The 23,244-nt window shown below is 45.0% G+C and overlaps 1 protein-coding gene across 3 annotated transcripts in view; it reads right to left on the bottom strand.

Annotated features, from left to right (window-relative positions):
- Nucleotides 1-211: 211 nt before the first annotated feature.
- CPM (carboxypeptidase M) overlaps nt 212-23,244 on the bottom strand; it is a 158,450-nt gene continuing 135,417 nt past the window's right edge. For 2 of the 3 annotated variants that reach the window (XM_073555498.1, XM_073555499.1), the window contains 4 exons: nt 18,668-18,811; nt 13,261-13,413; nt 799-947; nt 212-584 (listed from right to left, as the gene is read on the bottom strand). In XM_073555498.1, coding sequence (XP_073411599.1) covers nt 357-584; nt 799-947; nt 13,261-13,413; nt 18,668-18,811 — 674 coding nt within the window. In that variant the 3' untranslated portion in view covers nt 212-356. The remainder of the gene's footprint in view (nt 585-798; nt 948-13,260; nt 13,414-18,667; nt 18,812-23,244) is intronic. The other variant, XM_073555500.1, reaches the window with a different exon arrangement.

The following is a 23,244-nucleotide window of genomic DNA, read 5'->3' as shown; positions in this document are numbered from 1 at the left end:
GCTCACTGTGGCAACATACCCTAAAGGTATTTCTGGACTTGTCTCGGAAAGAGCTACATGTCCATATAAATAGTTCCGGGGGTGAAATCCTGCTGACAGTCTGCTGCTGACTGGCAGACATCCAAGTGGTCAGACCCCCTAGGGCTCAAACATTTGGCGCTTAATCTAGGGAAACACCATTAACAGAAAAAAAGCACAAATTAGGACAGAATATTTAAAATATGTTTATCTCTGGTCACATACACAGAAGAACATTTTTGCACCGTAGTTTTGTAGAAATGGCGTATGACATTTGTCATTGAAGTGAATTCCATCCAACAGATTCGGCACTTTCTTCCAGATGTTCTTTTGGCATCCTAAAGTGTGTTATGTAAGACCACCAGTACTGTTCTTAAAAAGAACATCAGCAGGCATACTTGTAATGTGCTGCCACTGTTATTGCTTCCATTAAGAGTACATGGTTCTGTTGCTGGCATAGGACTGCTTGTCGCTTCAGTGAACTGGAAGTTGTAGGTCATTGCAGATGTGGTCGATGTCTCTTGTATGGTTATCGTTTTTTGTATTGATTTGTCCAACATCTTAACCTAAATTATGAAAAGGGAATCTCAGGTAAGAGTACAATTGGTGTGACATGGAGAATAGGTATAATATATACAATATAGACCGCACAGGCTAATTGCTGGCTATCGTTCTATTGCCTGTCCTATATGCACCCATCCAGAAAGGTCCATATTATTACTACTCAAACTACTGTAGACTACATTAAATATTCAAAACATATACGTTATTGTTACTTACATTAAATGTGTATGTTCCTGGAAGAAGCAATAGGTAATATTCCCCATTTTCATTAGTTCGGTAAGGACATATGCGTTGTCTGTCCTGGACATCCACTACAGCATTTTGGATAGGTGCTCCGTTTGTGTCAAACACTTGCCCTTTTATTCCTGCCAGGTTATTGAAAGGGAAAATAGAGTACAAATCTCATAAACATAGTCACCCAACAACCTGTTTGTACCGTTTCATAAAGTTCAGTAAATGATCTCGATACCATTGATTATGGCGGTTGGAAAACCTTTAACCCCTTCATGGCATATGATGTACATTTATGTCACAAGTCATGTCCCTGACATTAATGCAGGCACAAAGCCATCATATTAAATCTGCCATCAGCCTCTAAAAGCCACCGGTGGAGCTATTAACTTGTTAAATGCAATCTCTGACAATGACATTTAACACGTGTAGGCAGGGGGTGCATCATTCCACATGCCTATCTGCGTGTCCATGATGTGATGATGGGTTGCCATGACAGCCGGGGGGCAGGGCCGGACTGGGACTAAAATTCAGCCCTGGCATTTGAAGTTACACAGGCCCACTAGTCACATGGCGACTATATAATATCTTTGTACACTTGTAGATTACAAGAAGTGAGAGGAGATTAACACGACTATAACATGTAGTCAGAGCTGTGCCCAGTATTTCAGCTCAGTCCTATTTATTGCTTTTAGGTACAGTACTCCTCCCAAAGCTCTGTCCCCTTTTGTACGCATGGTGACAGAATTCCTGGTAGAACTGCTATCCATTGGGCACCCAGACCCCCTGGTCATAGCCACCCCTATCATACCTCCCAAGTTTTGAAGGGAAAGAGGAAGAAAGACAGCGGTGCGAGCAGCGCGCCGCTGCAAATTTTAGGCCACGCCCCAGCCACATCCATTTTGCAACTAGCCACACCCATGTCCACGCCCAACCGCACCCATTTAACACTGCTGATCACACTGACTGGTACTGAGGGCACAGTGGCTAGCATTATGGGCACCCTGACTGGCAGTAAGGAAGAGAGAAAACAGAGAGTGAGAAAGAAAGGAGAGTGAGAAAGAAAGAACAGAGAGAGAAAGAAAGAGGGGAAAGAAAGAACAGAGAGAAAGCAAGGAAAGAAAAAGAAAGAGGGGAAAGAAAGAACAGAGAGACAGAGAAAGAACAGAGAGAAAGAAAGAGGAAAGAAAAAGAAAGAGGGGATTGAAAGAACAGAAAGAGAAAGAAAAAAGAAAGATTAGAGAGAAAGAAAGAACAGAGAGAGAAAGAAAATGAGGGAAAGAAAGAAAAAGAGAAATAAAGAAAGATTCTATAAAGATACTATAACAGCCCGGCTCCCATTGTAGTGCCCACCTGAGCCTCCCAATGCAGGACATATCATGATCCGCTCACATGGCCGGCATCCCCGATTCCAAGGTGATCCCGCTGTCGGAAGAGGACATGGTGATGGAACTGAAGCATTCCTAGTTCAGTCACAATCTCCTCATGAAATTATCTAATTTCCGGTCAGCTTGCAGCACATCACTTCCGGTGGAACGTCATGTGTGAGTTTTAAAATGCTCCTTGGGGCTCCGCCGTGTACTCCTGTGTCCGTGGGAAAAGCCCGCTTTGTACACACCTTACTCCGCTCCGTACATCCCGTACACACACGGCTCCGCTCCGTATACCCCCTGCAGTGCGGGAGGGTTGGAAACTATAACCGCGTGCCCACAGAGGGCTGGCAGCAGGAACAACAGCCAGGCCAGTGGCTGCATCAGCTGGCAAGAGGCCAGATGAGCGGGCGCTGCCGCCCGCGGCCCACATGACAGCAGCCCAGTGGGAAAATGCCCGGTTGGTTATATTACCAATCCGGGCCTGATTCTAGCAACAGCAGGGAAAATATTCCAGATACAAAAACTTCCCCAAGGAACCAACTTCCTTTCCCTTCCCCCAGATCCCCGTCCTCTCTGGTCAGGGCTGGAGTCCATGTGTGCGGTACTTGTACAGCTCAGTGCAGATGGACAATGCACGGAGGACTGAATAGTAGGAATAGTTATAGGGTCTCGCTCTTGGAGACCACAGTGCTGGGTACATGGAGCATATCCATTGTGGGGGTCTCATTAGTGACATGTACCCGTAGCTGTGAACCACCCAGGACCCTGCAGGGCACAGTGACAGCAGCGGGGTGTCGGGCGCCATAAGGCTACACATACATGAATAGTCTCCACTGACGCTGCACTGGCCAAGTCACCGGCCCCGAGCATTGCCATCACACAGAGGCAGTGACAGCACCCAGCTTAGGAGAGCACTTACCTCACTCACTGCCACCTCGCAGTCGTCCCCATAGGTGAGCTCCAGTCCGGCGCTCATGGCTGCAGCCAGACTTCCTGCCTGTATGGCAGCGCACACATGGGAGAGCAGCAGGACGAGCCGTGCATATCCCCCGCTCCAGCCACGCACAACTTCTGCCGCCGGCCACACACATGTGAGTGACTCATAAAAAATACTGCTACAAAAAGGCTGCATTACTCTGCTCTACCAGGAGTCCTCACATCATGGCCCAGCGCCAGCCCAGGCCCAGGGTCGCCACTCGCCAAATCCGACTCGCCCACCCACGCCATGCGCTCAAATTACAAATGGCCGCGGCCGCCAGGTTTCCTACTGCTCCTGCTGCGGTCCGGGGGCGGGGCCTTGTCGACCGACGACGTGCAGCGTCACCACGTCGCGTAACGTTTTTAACCCCCGCTGCCTGCCACCTTGCCAGAAAATTTAAAGGGCCGGCGGCAGGAAAAAAGAGGCCGACCCGCCGCAGCCAGCGGCCCATAACCTCTTGAAAATGGCGGCCCAGCGGGAAAATGCCCAGTTGGGTAAGTGGCCAATCCGGGCCTGGCCGGGGGTCTGTTGAATACCACCATGCTTGAAATGACGTCTGTGAAAGACAACCTGTATCTGGTGTTCATAGGAGATCATCATTTTCATTATACATACAGTTTATTCAGAGTCCCATGATAGCACCATGAGAGAGGGGATCCGCCCTTCAGGAACAGGAAACCTACAGATACAAAAGGGCGGCACCTCTCCCACGCATCAGTTGGTTTCCTGTTCCTGAGGGGATGGGATCCTTACAGACGGAATCCAGATGGATCCCAGGCTGACCAGTCGGTACAGGTAGCAGGGGGGTTTCCTACCTCGGCCAGGTGCGGAGCTCCTGGAAGACGCCACGGTGGTCCTGGATGGGCTGCACGGCGGTGGCGTGTACAGCAGGGAGCGGTGTCCGGAGGATATCCGCCTCTAGGGAAGCGATCAGCCACCTCCGGTGAGTATGCCCCCCAGGGTCTCCCTGCTCCGGCGGCGCGGTTGCTGTGGTCGGGGGGGCCGGCGCGGCCGCATGGTGCCGGGGACCGCTGTGTAAGGAATGCCCGAGCGTCCCGCGTGACTTCCAGTTACGCAGGAAGCGTGTGCCGGGTCGCGGTGATGTCAGGGGCGGAGCCTGGGGACGCTTCCGGGCCAGCGGCGCCACTGCGCAGGCGCAAAGACTCCCAAGATGGCGGTGCCCATCAGAATAGGCGCTGGTAAGCGCCGGGTCACCGGCAAATAGCGGCGCCAGCTGGGGAGGGGGGCCCAATCAAGGGGGTAGGCGCGGCATGTCTGCTGTCTGGAGGAGGGGTATATAAGCAGGGCCCAAAAGGGGTTCCATGCTTTTGGCCACATTATTGCACGCAGTAATGGAGAGTGAACGAGGGCAGCAGCAAAGGCAGCAGCAACGGCGGCAGCAGCGACAATCATCACTGCCGCCCCTAGAGGACCTTCGGCAGGTCAAACAAAAGAAAAAGGAGTCCCGTGACAGGAGCGTGCGGGACAAAGTGACTAATCCAGTCATAAATGCTCCTCTAGACAGACAGGAGCATCGACTGAGAAAGATCCCCCTCATTCTCTGGTACTTGCTGCACTGGTAAGTGATCTACGTGAATGTTCACTCAGTGACGGGGCCTCCCTCTATGTTTTATTTTCAGGGGAAGAAATCCACGAGTAAAACAAAACACAGAGAATGCGCACTTTGTGCATGCCCATTACTGGGCTCATGCCCCAAAAGGTTGTGTCCCCCCTGTATCCAGCAGACAGTGGTGGAAGAATCGCCCATAATAGCTGCAAGCTTAAAGGACATAGTCAGGGCAGAGATGAGGGAAACCCTGAAATCCCTGTCCCAACCGGAGAGCTTAAGGGGTGGGGACCCTGTGGAGTCAGATTCCTCGGTAGAATGGAGGAGAAGTAAGGACTACCATGTCTCATCCCCCTCATCCTCGGAGGAAGAGGATTCTGGCCGGTTTTGTCTGCCGCTTGACCGGGTGGACACGCTGGTAAAGGCGGTGAGAGGAACAATGGAAGTGGAGGGGCCTAAACCTCAATTATGCAGGATGTCATGTTAGGGGGGCTGGAGCAGAGAAAGCGAAGGGTCTTCCCCTTGAACGAAAAGATTCAAGATTTAATCTGTAGAGAATGGAAGAAACCAGATAAGTGAGGTTCGCTACCACCAGCCCTCAAACGTAGATACCCCTTCGATGATGCGGCGGTGAACACTTGGGACAAGGCCCCTAAATTAGATGCGGCAATCGCAAAGGCATCAAAAAGATCCTCACTACCTTTCGAGGACATGGGGACCCTTAAAGATCCTCTAGATAGGAAGGCAGATACCTTCCTTAAAGGTGCCTGGGAGATGGCAGCTGGTTCTTTAAGACCAGCAGTAACCTCAACATGTACGGCCAGGTCCATGATGATCTGGTTGGACCAGTTGGAGTCTCAGTTGAAACAAGGGACGCCTAGACAGACAATTCATGGGGCCCTACCAGTAATTCTGGAGGCCGCAGCCTTCCTAGCGGACGCCTCTGCTGATGTGGTGAGAATGGCCGCCAGGGCAGCAGGACTCTCTAATGCGGCTCGTAGAGCCCTGTGGCTAAAGTGCTGGCAGGGAGACATTCAATCCAGGTCAAAGCTCTGCACTATCCCGTGTGAAGGGGAATATTTGTTCGGAGCAGTCCTGGATGAGTTGCTTGAGAAAGTCGGGGACGATAAGAAAAATTTCCCTAATCTGTGGTCCGCATCCTACCGACGTCCGTTCAATAGGAGATTCAGTCAGGGGAGAAGGCGCAATCCTTCACCTAATAGAGACCGTCCCAGATGGGAGGATGAAGGAGAAGAGGTACGGGCTTCATATTCAGGTGTTCGTCAAGAAAGCGAAAGAAACCGGGCCAATGAGTAGCAATTCCCGTGGTGGGTAGACTGTCAGCCTTCCACCCAGCATGGTTGCAGATCACCAATAGTGACTGGGTGCGGAACGTAATATCCACCGGACTCAAGTTGGAATTTAGTTATGTTCCATGGGATACCTTTAAACCAACTCCCTTAAGATCTTTGCCTCTTGAACAAGCTGCTTTAGAAGCAGAAATCTTGAGCCTGTGCCTGAAAAAGGTCCTGGTAGAGGTTCCGGAATCAGAGAGGTAGAGGCTTCTACTCTCCCTTGTTCCTGATCCAAAAACCAGATAAATCATTTAGAACCATTATTAATTTACGTTCCCTCAATGAGTTTTTGGTTAATTGCACCTTTAAGATGGAATCCATCAGTTCAGCAATAAAGATGTTGTTTGAAGGGTGTTTTATGGCAGTCGTGGATTTGAAAGACGCATACTATTATGTGCCTATCCACGCAAACTTCCAGCAGTTCCTGAGAGTGGCGGTTTCAATGGACGGTCTAATCCATCATTTTCAGTTTAGACCTCTTCCTGTTATGATTGAGTCACCGTAGGAGGCAAAAACAGAAATGCTAGCTAAGTCCAGAAAACCAGAGAAGTTGGCAGCTATCGGATTGCAGACCCCTGAACTTATCAACACAACTAGAGGTAGCCGTGGGGGGTTCCTACGATGCCCTAGACCCCTCGATCACAGCCGGAGAATTAACTAGGCCTAAAGAAAGAAAGGGGAAATCTAAACTGCCCCAGAGCAGACCCCAAAGCAATAGGCAGCCCCAACATATAATGACGGTGAAGCAAGATGAAAACACTAACACAGACAGAAAGATAGACTGAGCAAAGACGGGGCCCAAGCTAACTACATAGGAAAGGACAGGAAGGCTGCTGTCTGCAATCCGTGAAAAACCCTATGAAAATAAGAGCCAACAGACTGACAGTGAAAAAGGCTCTGAAGACGCTAGGCTTCAAAAAGCTATGTCAGTACTCGGGAATATTCTGAAGACAGAGCAACAGGCAAAAGGAGATTCAGCTCACCCCAGCAGGGAATGGCAGAATCCAGAAAAGCAAGGAAAACAAAAACAAAACACAAATGCAACAGGCAAAGCAAAAAACTTAGCTTTAGGGGAGCAGGAATCAGACTGGTGTCCTAGAAGTCCACAGAGAAATCACCCGCAGGGCAGATGGGCGTCGGCAGCCTTATATCCAGTCCGTGACTCCACTCAGCCAGTCATCCTCATTAGACTCAGGTGCCTGATAATCAGGCTCATTACCTTCCTTTACCAGAATAGGGAGTTCACAAGACCTCAGTGACGAAGGGGAAAATGAACTCACAACATCTTCCTTTTAGTCTTTCAGCAGCGCCCCGAGTATTTACGAAGATAGTGGCCAAAGTCATGGCTCATTTGCTGATATCTTGATTGTCCCGTATTTAGACAATTATTTGATTGTGGGGAATTCGATGGAGCATTGTCTATCCCAGATAGAGAAGGCTAAATCCAGACTAGAGAGCCTCGGATGGATAATAAATTACGAGAAATCCCAATTTCAGCCCCTAAGAGTCCAAAAGTTCCTAGGCTTACTGTTAAATTCAGAAACTCAGCAGTGTCTTCTACTATCAGATAAGTTAGAACATATACAACAGCAGGTACTTCGGGCAATTAATAAATCCTCCATGACCCTCAGACAAGCCATGTCTCTGTTAGGCTTTCTAACTTCATGTATCCCAGCAGTCAGGTGGGCACAATTTCACACTAGATCCCTTCAGAGAGATGTCCTAGTTAGTAGCAGGGCCTTAGAGGGGTCTCTACAGGGTCAGGCATCTTTAAGCCCTTTGACTCTTGCATCTCTTAGATGGTGGCTTGATGACAATAACTTATCCTCAGGGGTGCCCTGGGTGACGCAGATAACCCGCATAATAACCACAGATGCTAGCCCCTTGGGTTGGGGGGCCCATATGGGGGACATAGTGGTACAGGGACATAGTGGTACAGGGACATTGGGACTCCGAAACTGAAACCTCATCTAACCAGAGGGAACTGTTGGTGATTGAGTTGGCAGTTAAAAAACTCATGTACCTACAGGGTCATCATGTGAGGATCTTCTCGGACAACCGGGTAGCAGTAGCCTATATCAACCACCAAGGGGGAACACGCTCCGAGGCCTTGATGCGGATAACGGAACGTCTTTTTCAGATAGCCGAAGAAAATTTTCAATCTTTAACTGCGCTCCACATCAGAGGGAAAGACAACATGAAGGCAGACTTTCTAAGCCACAGGGCCCTAAGGCAAGGAGAATGGGCTTTAAACACGGACATTTACAACCTGATTGTCTGCAAATGGGGTTAGCCGGAGGTAGACCTCTTTGCCAGCAAAGAAAACAGAAAGGAAAAAACATTCTGCTCTCTGAACCCCAGGGAAAATCCACTGGCAGTGGACGCCTTCCTAATAAAATGGGACTTCTCTCTGGCATATGCCTTTCCACCATTAAGCCTCTTACCTCTGGTAGTAAGAAAGATCAGGGAAGATCGAGCAAGGGTCATATTAATTGCCCCATTCTGGCCCAGAAGGACCTGGTTCGCATGGTTGAGGACCATGTCAGTATGCAATCCCTGGGTACTGCCGAACCTTCCGGATCTCCTCTACCAGGGGCCAGTCAACCATCCACAAGTAGCGGGACTCCATTTGATGGCGTGGTGTTTGAGAGGGCACTGTTGAAGAATAGAGGTTTCTCCAAAAATGTAATTGATACCCTCCTGAAAAGCAGGAAGTAAACTACCACAAATATCTATGCTAGAACCTGGAGGCGATTCCTGTCCACCTCTGAGTTTAATATCAGGGATGGAATACCCACAAAACAGATTCTAGAATTCCTCCAGAGGGGTCTCGAATTGGGTCTTTCCACAAGTACCTTAAAAGTACAGGTTTCAGCCTTGGGGGCCCTATTTACCTGTGATATTTCCAGCAACTATTGGGTGGCCAGATTCATGAAAGCGGCTACTAGATCTAGACCCATACACAGGGATAAATGTATACCATGGGACTTAATTTAGTCCTTACAGCTATGACAGAGAAGCCATTCGAACCTCTAGATTCGGCCTCGCTAAAGGTTATATCCCTTAAGACAGCTTTTTTGGTAGCAATAACATCCGCACGTAGAATAAGTGATATACAGGCACTTTTCAGGTTGCCCCCTTATACAGAGTTCTTACAGGATAGAGTAATCCTAAAACCGGACCCGGCATACTTGCCCAAGGTGGCGTCACACTTTCACAGGACACAAGAGATAGTTCTCCCTTCCTTCCTCCCTAATCCTACCAACCCTAAAGAGCAGAAGCTTCATGCGTTAATGTTAAAAGATGCCTACTAAAATATATATCAGCCACTGATCCTTGGAGGAAAGAGAACGCATTGTTTTTATCCTTCCAAGGTCCTAAGAAAGGGTTTAGGGTATCAAGACGCACGTTAGCCTCCCTAATCCATTTTCCTATCTCTCTTGCCTACACAGCAGGTGGCTGTCCGGCTCCACAGAATCTGAGGGCGCATTCCACTCGTGCCATGGCGTCATCTTGGGCAGAGAAATCTGGAGTGTCAATTGACCAGATATGTAAGGCGGCCACCTGGTCATCTCCTTCCACCTTTTTTAACCACTATCGGTTAGATATGGGTGTCTCCTCGGATCTCACCTTTTGGGGTAAGGGTGCTGCAGGCTGTAGTCCCTCCCTAAGTTAGTATACATCTCTGTAATTCTCTCGTGGTGCTGTCATGGGAGTCCGAATAAAATATTAAGTTACGTACCGGTAACGGTATTTTTCGGAAGCCCATGACAGCACCCTTAGTTCCCTCCCTTGTTCACGTATGGGGTGCACTCCTTTTAGAAGATTGTTTCACGGATTTACCTTATGTGGGAGATGGTATATAATTTGTAAATAGGATACGCGTTTTTGTGCGCTCGGCACAGCACCAAAAGGGTGCAAGTGCCGGCAAAAGTGTACCAGCGCACGATCAGGGTACCCAATGCTAACTGTAGGGTACGCTGATCGCATGCAGTTTCATGCGATCAGAAAAGCTGACCGGAGGCGCGGCCGGGGGCGGAGCTTAGCGGCGGCCCTGCGCTGCGCCTCCAAACGCAAATCTGAAAGTAGCCTGACATGTGCATAAAAAACATTTATAGTACCTCACTTTGCTGTTCCCTGCTGATACCAATCCTGCCTGTCAGGGGCGGTCGGCACTCTAATTGTTAGTGGAGGTACTATAAATGTTTTTTATGCACATGTCACTTTATTGGTGTTGAATTGTTCACCTTTCCAGCTCACATCTCTATTTTTTTTTTCAAATTTCTCACTTTTTACCACCACTAAAATAAAAAATGATACATGTTTTGTATCAGCTTAAACATATTGACCTTGAAAATCATGTTGGCAGGTCAGTTTTACAATATAGTCAACATGGTAAAGAACAAAAACAATTGTAGAAGTGCACTTTTTTGGGGGCAATTTCAACTGAGTTTTTTTTTTCCAGTGCATCATACAGTATGATAAAATGAATGGTGTCATTCAATAGTACAACTTGTCCCGCAAACAACAAGTCCTCATGTGGATGGAAAAATAAAAATGTTATGGCTCTTGGAAGGGGGAAGAATCCAAAAACAAAAAAATGGAACTTGGTCACGCGTTGTGAAGGAGTTAAATTACCAATGAACTTGCCATAGATGTTCCAAAGGCTCATGGAGTTAATTTTTTTATTTTCTAATAGACATTAACAATTATTGTTTGAATAATTTTGCAACCTAAAGAGTGAGTTCACATATCAAAGGCAAATCCATGTTTTCCACAAACTGAAAAACTCAATATAACTGCAGAGAGTGAACTCTCCCTCTGGCTGGAGTCATGCATGTAGCTTTTGCGGCATTTTTTCAGTAAAGGAGAGTGAAAATATAAGGTTATGCTTTCTTTGTAAAGGAAAAAAGTCCATGTGACTTCTATGGCTGATTTTTGTTATGAATCTGTAAATCTGACCTTGACGTTACAATATTTCAAAACGATAAGATGACTGAATGCGCAAACACTTGGCAAATGAGGTTTAATGTGGATAAATGTAGGGTAATGCACCTGGGACCGAGTAATTCTATTGCTGCATATATATTAAATGGGAGTATACTCAGGCGTACAGAACAGGAGAAGGACTTGGGTATTCTGGTCACAAGTAAGCTGAGCAGTAGCACTCAATGTCAAGTAGTAGCTGCAAAAGCAAACAAGATTTTAGGATGTATAAAAAGCAAGATAAAATCCGGTGATCCCAACATATTATTACCACTTTATACATCACTTGTGAGGCCACATCTAGAATATGGGATCCAGTTTTGGGAGCCACATTTGAAAAAGGATATTAGGAAGTTAGTTGGTTAAAATGTGGGCAACTAGATTATAAAAATGGATGGAAGGCCTCTCATATATATAATGAAAGTTTGGGAAAGTTGGGCTTGTTTAGCTTAGAAAAAAAGACACCTCAGAGAAGATCTCATTTATATGTATAAATATATGTGTGGTCAGTACAAAGAACTAGCGCATGACTTATTCCTTCTAAAGACCATTACTAATGACCAGGGGACACTCATTACAGGTGGAAGAAAGAAGATTCTGGCAGCTAAATGGGAAAGGGTTCTTTACAGTTAGAGCAGACACACTGTGAAATTCCCTACCACAAGAGGTAGTGATGCTAAATACTAAAACAGCATATAAAAAGGTTTTGGATGCATTTCTGACAAGTGGCATTGTGGGTTATAAATCTAGCGATAGAGAATGTAAAACTGGTGGAGAAAGGTTCAACTTAATAAATCTGTCTTTTTTCAACCTATATAGTTATGTAAGTATGTAACTAAATCTTAAATATTCGGCTACTGTTGCGAATTTCACCCAGTTCATTGCCAGTGAAAACAACATGTGGATCAGATTCTTGAAATTCAATTCACTACTTTGCTACTCTAAAATGCTGTGAATTTCATGTCCTTAAATTTGGACGTCAATTCTGCAATGTGTGAACGAGCTCTTAGGCTTACACACGAGTCATTTTCCCAGAAGCCGGCGGTGGAGGGGGAGCGGCAGAACAGCGGGTCACAGGAGGCAGGAGTCAGTGGAGGCGGCAACTTTGCCCGCTGCTAAAGGAATGAATATTCAATGTGCTGACAATAAATATTTCTCTTATAGCGCACAGTTACATCTGCAGCAGCCGGCTTCCTGCAGCTGTAAAAAATAAATAAAAATTCCTACTTGCCTTCCCTGATCGCCCTCGCACCATCTTGTTCCGGCTTCCAGCAGCTCCTGCGGCCGAGCAATCACAAGTCCCCGCTGAGTGGAGAGAGGTGAATATTCATTACCTTAATAAGCGGGGACATGTGATCGGCCGGCCGCAGGAGCTGCTGGCACCAGAACAAGATGCTGCGAGGGTGCGCAGGGATGGTAAGTAGGAGGGTTTTTTTAATGTTTTTCTCATGGTGGGGCCACACATACAAGGATAGGGATGAGGAATCATGCATACCAGGACAAGGATAAGGAGCCATGCATACCAGGATAGTGATGAGGGGACAATGCATACCCGGCTCATACCCGAGTCAATACGTCTTCCAGTTTTTCGTGGCAAAATTAGGTGCCTTGGCTTATACTCCGGTCAACTTATACACAAGTATATACGGTACTATTAACACTTTTCCTTCTTTTCAGATCATTTACTGATTTCAACTCAAGGAATGCAGAAACGGGGAAACAAACCACAAAGCATTACATAACGTGGGTGATTTCACATGTTGCGCTCTTGTTGCATGCGGATTTTGATGCAGATTTTGTCTCAAATTTCCATTGCAGAGAGTGAACTCCGCTCTCAATTTGCACAGAATTTGCATACTGCAGACTTTTAAAATCTGCACAGAAATGTTGAGCCACATTCAACTTGATAAAATGTCATCTGCAAATACACAACGTAAGCCGACACACGCAACTTCTCCTGCTATTTTCATTCACAGCTGAATCTACACGCTATTACATTTTGTGCATTTTTCTAAATACACAGTTCCACATTCTTGCAATTTATGATCAGTCTTTGCCCACCGGGGTGTTAGATGGGGAATTAGTCAAGTAAGGGAACTTTGATTGATTTTTGTTTTTTCTCTTAATTATATTTTAAACTACTGAGATTTCTTTTCACATCATTAACTTAGATGATTAGTCACGTACCCAGATGGACTTGCTTCATGTACTCAATGAGCGACACTTTGTTGTCATTCCAAAACCCCTGAAGAGTGGAGGCATCTGGATATTTACAGCATGACACCTCCAGAGTGATTTCCATGCACTGCTTGAAGATGTAGTTATAATCTTGCATGCCACCTGGAATCATCAAGGGTGTAGGTCACATATTTCTAACCACACAGGTAAATCTAGAAATCATTCTCAAATTCACCAAATATTAACTCTCATTTTACTATTAGTTACATAACCTCCACCCAAAAAGTTCAAATAATTTCTAGTCAATTTAGCATGTAAGTGAGCAGAATGTAATGATGAACTGCAGAACACACAAGTTGGAATGGCATTTAACATAAAATGGAGGTTTGTGCTTAATGACCATACAGAAATATTTGGGTACATTTTATCATTAGTAATTCTGTTTAGAATTGTGATTAAAGGGTGCTTGTCACATGAAAAAACAACAACGCTATTAAAGGTGTTGTCCACTTCTAGCACAACCCCTTCTTGATCTAAATGTTTGGCCCTGATAACATAACAAAGCTTATACTCTCCTCCCGTGCTGGCTCCATTCCAGCAGTGTCAGCACTCACGGTCTCTATGCTTTCGTGTGGCTGCATGACACGTGAGCCTGGTGCCCTATCAGTGCCGGCGTCACTGTCCCCCCCCCCCCCCACCTTCGTACGAGTTAAACATGAAGAGGAAGTCCGGGCTGAGGAGGCTCAATTCATCTGAAGGAGGAGACAGTGACACCAGCGCTGATTGGGTTCGGGGTACTGCATGTCAAAAAAACCACATGAGACATGAGACCACGAGTGCCGACACCACTGGAACGGCGTCAGCATGGGAGGGGAGTAGGAGCTTTTTTTTTTTTTTTATCAGGGCCAAACATTTAGATCAAGAAAGGGTTGTCCTAGTAGTGGACAACCCCTTTAATTGGCAGATATGGGGTTAATCTGTAGGTTAATAGCATACTGAACCTGCCCGGCGCTGGCAGTTAGAGCCCCACTGCCGGGACAAAATAAACTTTATTCCTCCTGGCAGTATTCAGAGTTCAGTCACCCCTCTGTATGTGGTGAGCAGAAGCTATAATCACGTCGCCTCCACTGACTGACAGCCAGCCTTAATGCTAAGGGAGCCATCAGTCAGTGCCAGGAACGTAGCTCTCTATAGACAGAGCGGTTACTGAACCTGCACACGTATCGTTCCGGTGACTGAAATCTGAATGCTGCCGCGAGGAATAAAGCTCACTCCCTCCCGGCAGTGTGGGGGGGTCCTAAGTGCAGGCGCTGGGCAGCTTCAGAACGCCCTTATCCTGCAGAATAACCCCATATCTGCAGGTTAATTGCATTTTGAACGTGAAAGGTTCCCCTCAAAGCTGCAATTACTAGACTTTACGTTCTTGCTGAAACTTTTTTTTTTTTTTTCGGGTGGGGGGGGGTTATAGAGGATTTTTCCTGGAGAGCTTTTAAATGTTTTTTCTTTTTGAACCATTTTTTTCACAGCCTTTTTTTCCATGAAGTTCCGTTTTTTTTCGTCTGGTGTTTTTCAAAACCTCTTGAGGAAAAAATACACTTTGCTGTTTACATGAGGTTATTTCCCATAAAAATGAAGTATTTAAGCAGTTTTTGAAAAGGATTTTACAGCCGCTTCATTCCAAATAAAAACAAAAACTCCTCAAAATACTATGTGAACATTGCCTACGGGTGTGTTCACACTGCATTCTTTCTGATGCTTTTTTTTCACACAGAAAACGCTGCAAAAAGAATATGCTTTCAAAAGATGCCAAGCATTTAAAAGAAGTGATATTTATATTCTTCTGGTGTCTTGCGCCATGAAGACACTCAATTCTTAGTAATGGAAGTCGATTTGAAAGCCAAAAAGATGCCCACAAGACACCAGACTATTTTCTAAATAATAAAAAAAACCCCTTAGCATTTTCTTCATCATTCAAAACCGTCCACAAAATGCTAAAGAAATCAGCAAAAAAAAAAAAGCTAGCAATCGACTTTTCAGGATTACAAAATGTCAAAGAAAATAAGTATCCTGAAACGTCTTCTGCTTGAAAAATGAACATTTGCTGTTCATGTCAGTTTAGTTTTTGTTTTTAAACTTTTATAGGCTCTGAAAAATACGTGGTGGAAAAAAAAATACACATCACTACTTTAAAGCTGATACTGAAGGAAAACTAAAGTTCTGTTTAATCAAAATGCTGCTAAGAACAGTTCAGGGGAAAAAATCTATAAAAAAAACCTTCAAAAACACTTGAGAAAAAGAAAAACATCCTAAAAAAAAAAAAAATTTCCTTGAACGGTTTCTACTTGAAAACTTTTGGTTTCTGAACATCTCAAAAAAACTTGGTGTGCACATATGCTTATGCTTACCTACATTCTGTTAAAAAGAACTGCTAATTTTCAGGTATTGCAGCTGTAATCTATTCTATTATTTCTAAACACTGTTTTTCGGTGATTACTTTGTATCTCCGTTCATACTGCACCCACACACAAATGACACACCATTTGAAAGGTAAACTTGCCCCCTTCAGCAAGAAAATAGCCAAACAAACCACACATCCACAATTTGATCACAAAATACAGTTTAAACATTAATTTTCATAAACCTACAGTAAGAAAAAATGACCTGCAGGTGGCACCACACTACCCCAAAGCACACTACCACAAAGCTGCTTACAGACATCACAAAACAAATACAAACATTTGCCTTGGGGGCTTTCCAGCTTGCCGAACTGCTTGCCCAGCCTATTTCAGCCAAATTAGAGGATTGCACACTTCACTACAGGTGAGTCACATATGCAAACACATTTGTTAACATGCATTGCCTGCGCCCGACGACCAATGTGCGAAAATTTTGCATGGGCCAAGCTAGCATTTAATGTAAAAGCATTCCAGCTTCTTCTTTCTTTCATTCTTGAAAATAGCAAGAAGGGCAGTTCCACAAGGCTGATATTTATGGTCCAAGTATGAGTATGCACTAAAATGTCCAGAAATGCTAAGGGTCTCTTAACTCAAAGTCAACAGATGCACATATGTCTATGAAGCTGTCATGTTCGGATCAGGAGCCTAGTGGTTGTTTTAGACATTTATATACTACTCAACGTTGAAATGTCAACATCCAGAATTAATAGGGAAGGAATTATGGAAATCACAGGATGGATAGACATGTTAATGATTTGCAAATGATGACAAAATGGAAACATTTTCAAAACTCTTTGATGTTCTGCCACTCTAAATACAGTTTGGCATGCAAATCATCAAGATCCACTGCCAGGAACTGCCTTTGCAATTGCCAGCTGATGACATCCCACGTGTGCTTTTATGTCATAGGTTACCTTATTAAATACTAGCATGTTGCTTATAACAGGAGTGATGAAATTATACAAATAAAAGATATTTCTAATACTCACCATTTCTTGGGACTCCCATCAGCCTGCATTATGTGAATGAGACACACAATATAAGTTGTAATCAAGTGGCTTGTAATCTGGTGATAGGAAAAGCTGCAAGAGCTCATCTACTACTGTAATTATAACAGTACGTGCAAACATATTTTTTTTTAAGCGGTAAAAAAATAATCATTTTCTAATGGAAAAAGTGTCAGGAAACACTTTTTTTCCTTTTAAAGCATTTTTGGAGACTTTCTCCTGAAATCTTTTTTGCAGCATTTTGATGGAAAAGTGTCTTGTATGGATTGTTTTCTATCAGAAAATGCTTCAAAGAAGTGACGTGTTTTTTAAAACTTGAAGTAGAAGAAAAACACTCAAAACGGTGAACATATGACCAGCAAAGTGGTTTTACAATAAAATTAAATAGGAATAATCTTTCAAGTATTTTTTTAGCAATTTTTCTTGAGTATTTTTATTTTTAATCGCTCCAAAAAACTGTGTGCACATACCTTAAAACTATATGATGATACCCAAAGCTATTAAACCAGTAGACAATATTCCTGTTTGGTATAATAGACCAATACATCTGTCACTTTAAAAGATAAGGACACCTGTTTGGGGTGGGAGGGTGTATTATTTTTCTTAAAAGCATGTGCTTATGGCTTTTTTTTAAATTTTGTTTAAAAATGTTGCACTGTTCTCCTTATGTAGTTTGTGTTGTTTTGTCTATTGCAAATCCATCCGTGAGCTAAATATCTGCATTAAATAAAAAGCAAAAAATGCCCTTGAAGGTGTCCATATCCTTTACGAATATGCTCCGTTGAAGTCTTTCATGTGGGATACTTCAGGAAACATTATGGCATTCAAACAGGATACTTCAGTAAACTCTTCTTTTCTCTGGTGTTTGCAATCCTTAAGCTTTGTTTTTGCTTTTTTGCTGTTTCCTGAACGATTTTTCAAAGAAATGTTTCGACTAAAATGTTTTCGACTTCTATCTGTTGACGTTACAATAGGGTTTGCCCTTTATAGAAGTTGCCCTCATTCTCTCCATGTGACTCTGATGTCAGTAACCTCCTCTCTCCTCCTTCCTCATTTGGTATGTCACCATGTTAAGAAGTACACGTCTGCATCTCTGGTTCGGAATAACTTCTTTCTACCTGCTATATTTGTGCATAACTACATTAATTTAATTGGAAATTAAACCTCCTTCTGGAATCTTCATACATGCCTCCTGCAGTTGAGTCAAGCTATCTGATGAAAATACTACATGTGAGTAATGGTACATAAAGACAGACATTGAAATGGTGTCTCTAGCATCCTACACTTGAACCTTGGTTATGGATTCAGGATAACCACTCAGTCCCAGGCAAAAATCTGACATGTCAACAGACCCATAGACTATTATAGGTACAAGTGCTACCTGTGAAAAAAACGGATAGCAATTGTACATGAAAAACTAACGTGTGAATGAGCCCTAACGGTTTTGCTATATCTGCCCTTATGTCTTGGAGGTCGGCATAGTCATATGTCTTTTTAAATCAAAAGTGAGTTTAGGTCATTAAATGGGATAAATTCACAAAAGTAGAAAGTGTTTTTCTGCTCTTTTGTACTAGGATTCGTTCTTTCGTTTAATCTAAATCGGAATACAGAATAATGGATCTCTGAAATATAATGTGAATGTTGCCTAAAACTGTCCATGGACAAAAAAAAAAATGGATGTTAAAAGATCCATAGGAAAATTTGATGTGCATTGCATAATGACAGGTGTTAGTACAAAGGAGGATTGGGCTTTATGGATTTTTAGGAGTTTTATCCTCTGTCACCTGCAAGCAAACTAAGGGCATCTTATGTGTATGGGTAAATTCACCGACAGTTGCGCTCAACCAATTAACCAAAACAAGTTACTTCCATAGTACTTTACACAAACATTATTTAAAGAGTATAAAATGCTATATAATAGACAGGATTGTAGCCCTGCATACATGTCCTCACCTTTAATTTTGTACCAGGCAGCACCAGATGTGATGCCATTCTGAAAATTGCCTGAGCTGGGACAAGAAGTTCCGCTGTATATTTTGGCATTATTTTTGGAATAGAGCAGAGCTATGTAATTCAACACATCATTGTCTGGGGGTGCTGTATAAACAGATATTAAAATCAGTGAAATGTTCTAGCAAAATCCCATTAGTACTTTCTGCTAAGCAATGTACACATGACACAGAAACATCTTTCATTTAGTACCATGTTCACAGGACATTCAGTGGCTGCGTCAGGGCTTACGTCCAAACCCTCCAAAAATTGATTCAGGAGTATGCACTAATGGAGCCATTGATGGTAGGGTAAGTTCACACAGGGCATTTTTGATGCTTTTTTCTGCAGCAAAACCTGATTTCTTGGCAGGAAAGACGCTGTGGCAAAAACACAGGTTTAGGAGTGGTTTTTGTGTCTCTTTGTGCAAGCTAATAAAGTTGAGTGCCCCCAGAGAAAAAAAAATAACTTCCTGTAGAACCGTACCTCCTTTGAAAAGCTGGCAATTCAAGTGCAAATCACTGACAGGGAGGAGGATGGTAAAATCACACTGACGGGATGGATGGAAGGATGGTTGGATTACCTGAGGTACCCTCTTCACTGCCATTTTCCCATGGTGAAGAGTTCACCTCAGGTCAGGCTGACAGCGAGCACATACTCGGTGAGGTGATGTCACTGAGTCTGTGTTCGCTGCTGGCATGAACTCCTGTGACCGCAGCATCGTCATTTTCCCATGGTGCTGAGGTCACAGGAGATCTTGCCGGCAGCCAGCACAGACTGAGTGATGCCACCGCTGCTCACTGAATCTGTGCGCACTGCTTCTCATTCATACCCCAGTAGTTTACAGCCGGGAGCAGTCGCATTAGCATCGCTCCCGGTTGTAAACTGATTAACCCCCTGAGATGGATTTACGCCATGGGACTTGACTGTACGCCGGACAGGTAAGGAATATTGTTGATTTATTATTTTAATTTTTTTGCAGGAGAATGAGGGCTTCGATATTGGAATAGCAGTTTAAAAAAGATGTAAAAAATGTGTAGTGTATTATTTCATTAAAAGACTTTATTCTTATTGTGTGTTTATTTAACCCTTGAATACCTCTATAAGACACCTCTCCATTACTATGCCGGCTTAATGTTATCTTACAATAGCAAGGTGACAGTAACTCGTTATTACCCCACTTGCCACCGCTACAGGGCAGCGGGAAGAACCGGGCGAAGCTCCAGAATAGGTGCATCTAATAGATGTGCCTTTTCTGGGCAGCTGCGGGCTGCTGTTTTTAGGCTGTGGCGGGCCAAGATCAATGGCCCCTTACCAGCCTGAGAACAGCAGCCCCCAGCTGTGAGTTTTAGGTTGGTTGTCAAAAATGGGGGGACCCCACGCCGGTTTTTAAAATCATTTAAATAATTAAAAAAACCGTGGGTACCCCTCTGTTCTTGAGAACCAACCTTGCAGAAGCTGACAGCTGAGGGTTGCAGCCCCCAGCTGTAAGTTTCGTCTGGTTGCTTCAAAAAACAAGGAGGACCCCATGCCGGGTTTTTTTTTTTTATGTACAGCACAGGCGCGGCAGATGAATACTCCCATCCGCCGCTCCTGCTCTCACTGCAATTAGAGGCTGTAGGTGTCATATGATGGGAGCAGTAGTCCCATCATCTGACACCAGTGACCGGAGGTAAACTTCATACCTCCGATCACAGCTGAAGGCTCCTGCTGTCTTTTGACTGCATGGGAACCGCGGCTCTCTGACCAGTGGGGAGGATTTCCCCGCCGATCAGAAGCGGCCTATGTGGCTCTGTCATGCATATGACAGCGTGTCAAACACTGCACTGACCCGTACCCCATTCATTCAAGTGAATGGGGTTCGGGTCCGCTCTGCTGGATGACAGGCTGAATGGAATCATCATTCAGCCTGCCATCTAGATGAAGCAGAGCAGAGTGATGTCAAATCTGGCTGTCCTTGACTTTTCTGCAGCAAATACGCTGCAAGAAAAGTCAACCAGTGTATTTGCAGCGGTTTTTTCACCATCCATTCAAGTCAATGGGTGAAAAACGCTGAAAGAAGTGACATGCTCTATGTCTGAAAAACGCTGCAAAGCACAAAATCCTGATCACAAAAAAAAAAACAATCTGTGTATGAGATTTCTGAAATCTCAAAGGCTTTGCTGCTAATGTAAAAAGCAGCTGAAAATTAGCACAAAAAAACGCAGCAATAAGACGCTGCAAAAACGCCCTGTTTGAACTTACCCTTAAAGAGAATCTGTCAGTAAAAATCTAGTTTTACTAAAAATATAGTTGTGTGTATTTACTTATTTTAGATAGATATTGATTGCTTTAAAAGTTAGTATTTACTTAAAAAACATTTTATTTTGTACCCATTTTTCGGTGGAAGTGGGTCACCATCTTGTGTGCTACACGGCTTCTCACTGGTCCTTCTGGACCATGCATGATTCTAATGCAGTGGTACAGAGAACAGAAGCACTCTGGCCCTTTGTCCATACTGCTACTTTACTAGAAGACTTTTCTCTGCGTATCTGCAGCTTCACTATCTACTAATGACCCAGTGGTCTGTACTTTGATCGGAATGAGAATGCTTTGCTCATAGCATAGACCAGTGTGATAGTGCTAGACAGAGAAGCTGCTGACAGGCAGGCACAACTGTAATATACACATGGTTGCTGGAGCGATGGTGGTCGATCTTCTCAGACGTTTCAGTGAGGTCTCCGCAAGCCGCGAGTATGAAAACACTTCCTGGTCTCTCTCTTTACGAAGTAGTGAGATAACTTGAGTTATCGCGTGACGTTACTTTTTAGTGAGGAGAGAGGCCAAAAGTGTTTTCATATGTGCGGCTCCCGGTGATATTGCTGCACTTTCTGAGAAGACCACCGCTGCTCTAAGTTCATTATCACCATCACACTTGTCTGAGCTGTGATTGTTTTCCCTCCGATTAGAGCACGCAACCAATGTTACAATGATAAGCAGTGAACTGCAGACACTCAACGAAGAGTCTTCTAATAAGGATTCGCTCACATCTGTGTATATAAAGTAGATGAGATTCTCAGCCAGAAAAGTTGAAGAGTGTCGTGTTTTTTTTTCCTCACCTTGCATCCGTAAAACATGAGCATTCAATGCTTTTTTAACATTCGCTTTTACGTACAGTAATTCTTTGCCATTTTAATCTAGTTTTTTCACTAATAAAACAATACCACCTCTGGGTTGGGAGGAAGGATTTCAGTGAGCAGTCAAGAGCATAGCAAGGTTGGAGATCCAGGCCTCTCTACCATCAAGAATCCCTGGGACAGGGCTAGCGAGGGTCCCAGTTCCAGGGACAGTTTTGGCCCCTCTCCCTTACCTCAGACCGGCATATTGTGACAATAATACCCCTGACTGCACCCCCTCTCATATGACCCTTGATTGACCCCCCATCCCCTATATCACCCCTGGCTGCACCCCCTCCTTGTATCACACCTGACTGACCTCCCTCCCCCCTGTATCACACCTGACTGCACCCCCTCCCTCGTATCACCCTGACTGAGCCCCTTTTCCCTATATCACCCTGACTGAGCACCTCCCTGTATCACCCCTGACTGAACCCCTTCCCCCCTGTATCACCCCTGACTGACTGAGCATCTTCTCCCTGTATCACCCCTGACTGACTGAACCCCCTCTCCACTTTATCACCCGTTACTGCACCTATTCCCCTTATCACCCCCGACTGCACCTCTCCCCTGTATCATCCTTGACTGCACCCCCTACTGTGTATCACCCCTGAATTAGCCCCCTCTCTGGTATTACCCCGATTTCAATGCTTCCCCATATCACTCCTTACTGCACCCCCCTCCCTGAATCACCCCTGACTGACAGCTCTCTCCTTTTGTATCACCCCTGACTGACTGACCATTTTCTCCCTGTATCACCCAAGACTGAGCTCCCTATCACTGTATTGCCCCTGACAGACTAAGCTCCCTCCCCTGTATCATGCCTGACTGACTGAGCCCTCTCTCCCTGAATCACTCCTGACTGAGCATGTGCTCCCTATATCAACCTTGACTGAGCTCACTCCCTCTGTGTTGCTCCTGGCTGACTGAGCTCCCTCCCCCTGTATCACCCCTGACTGACTGAGCCCCCGCTCCCCGTATCGCCCCTGACTGACTGAGCCCCCGCTCCCCGTATCACCCTTGACTGACGAATGAGCCCCCGCTCACTGTATCATCCCTGACTGACGACTGAGCCCCCGCTCCCTGTATCACCCCTGACTGACAACTGAGCCCCCTTTCCCTACATCACCCCTTACTGACGACTAAGCCCCGGCTCCCTGCATCACCCCTGACTGAGCCCCCGCTCCCTCCATCACCCTTGACTGACTGAGCCCCCACTCCCTGCATCACCCCTGACTGACTGAGCCCCCGCTCCCTGTATCACCCCTGACTGAGCCCCTGCACCCTCTATCACCCCTGACTGACTGAGCCCCCGCTTCCTGTATCACCCCTGACTGATGACTGAGCCCCCACTCCCTGTATCACCCCTGACTGACAACTAAGCCT

Source organism: Dendrobates tinctorius, unplaced genomic scaffold, assembly GCF_039654945.1.
Source record: "Dendrobates tinctorius isolate UK_male_01 unplaced genomic scaffold, ASM3965494v1 ptg000224l, whole genome shotgun sequence".
In the NCBI taxonomy this organism is placed as follows: Eukaryota; Metazoa; Chordata; class Amphibia; order Anura; family Dendrobatidae; genus Dendrobates; species Dendrobates tinctorius.
The sequence above is the reverse complement of the archived record's forward strand: the minus strand, read 5'-3'. Positions and strand labels throughout refer to the sequence as shown.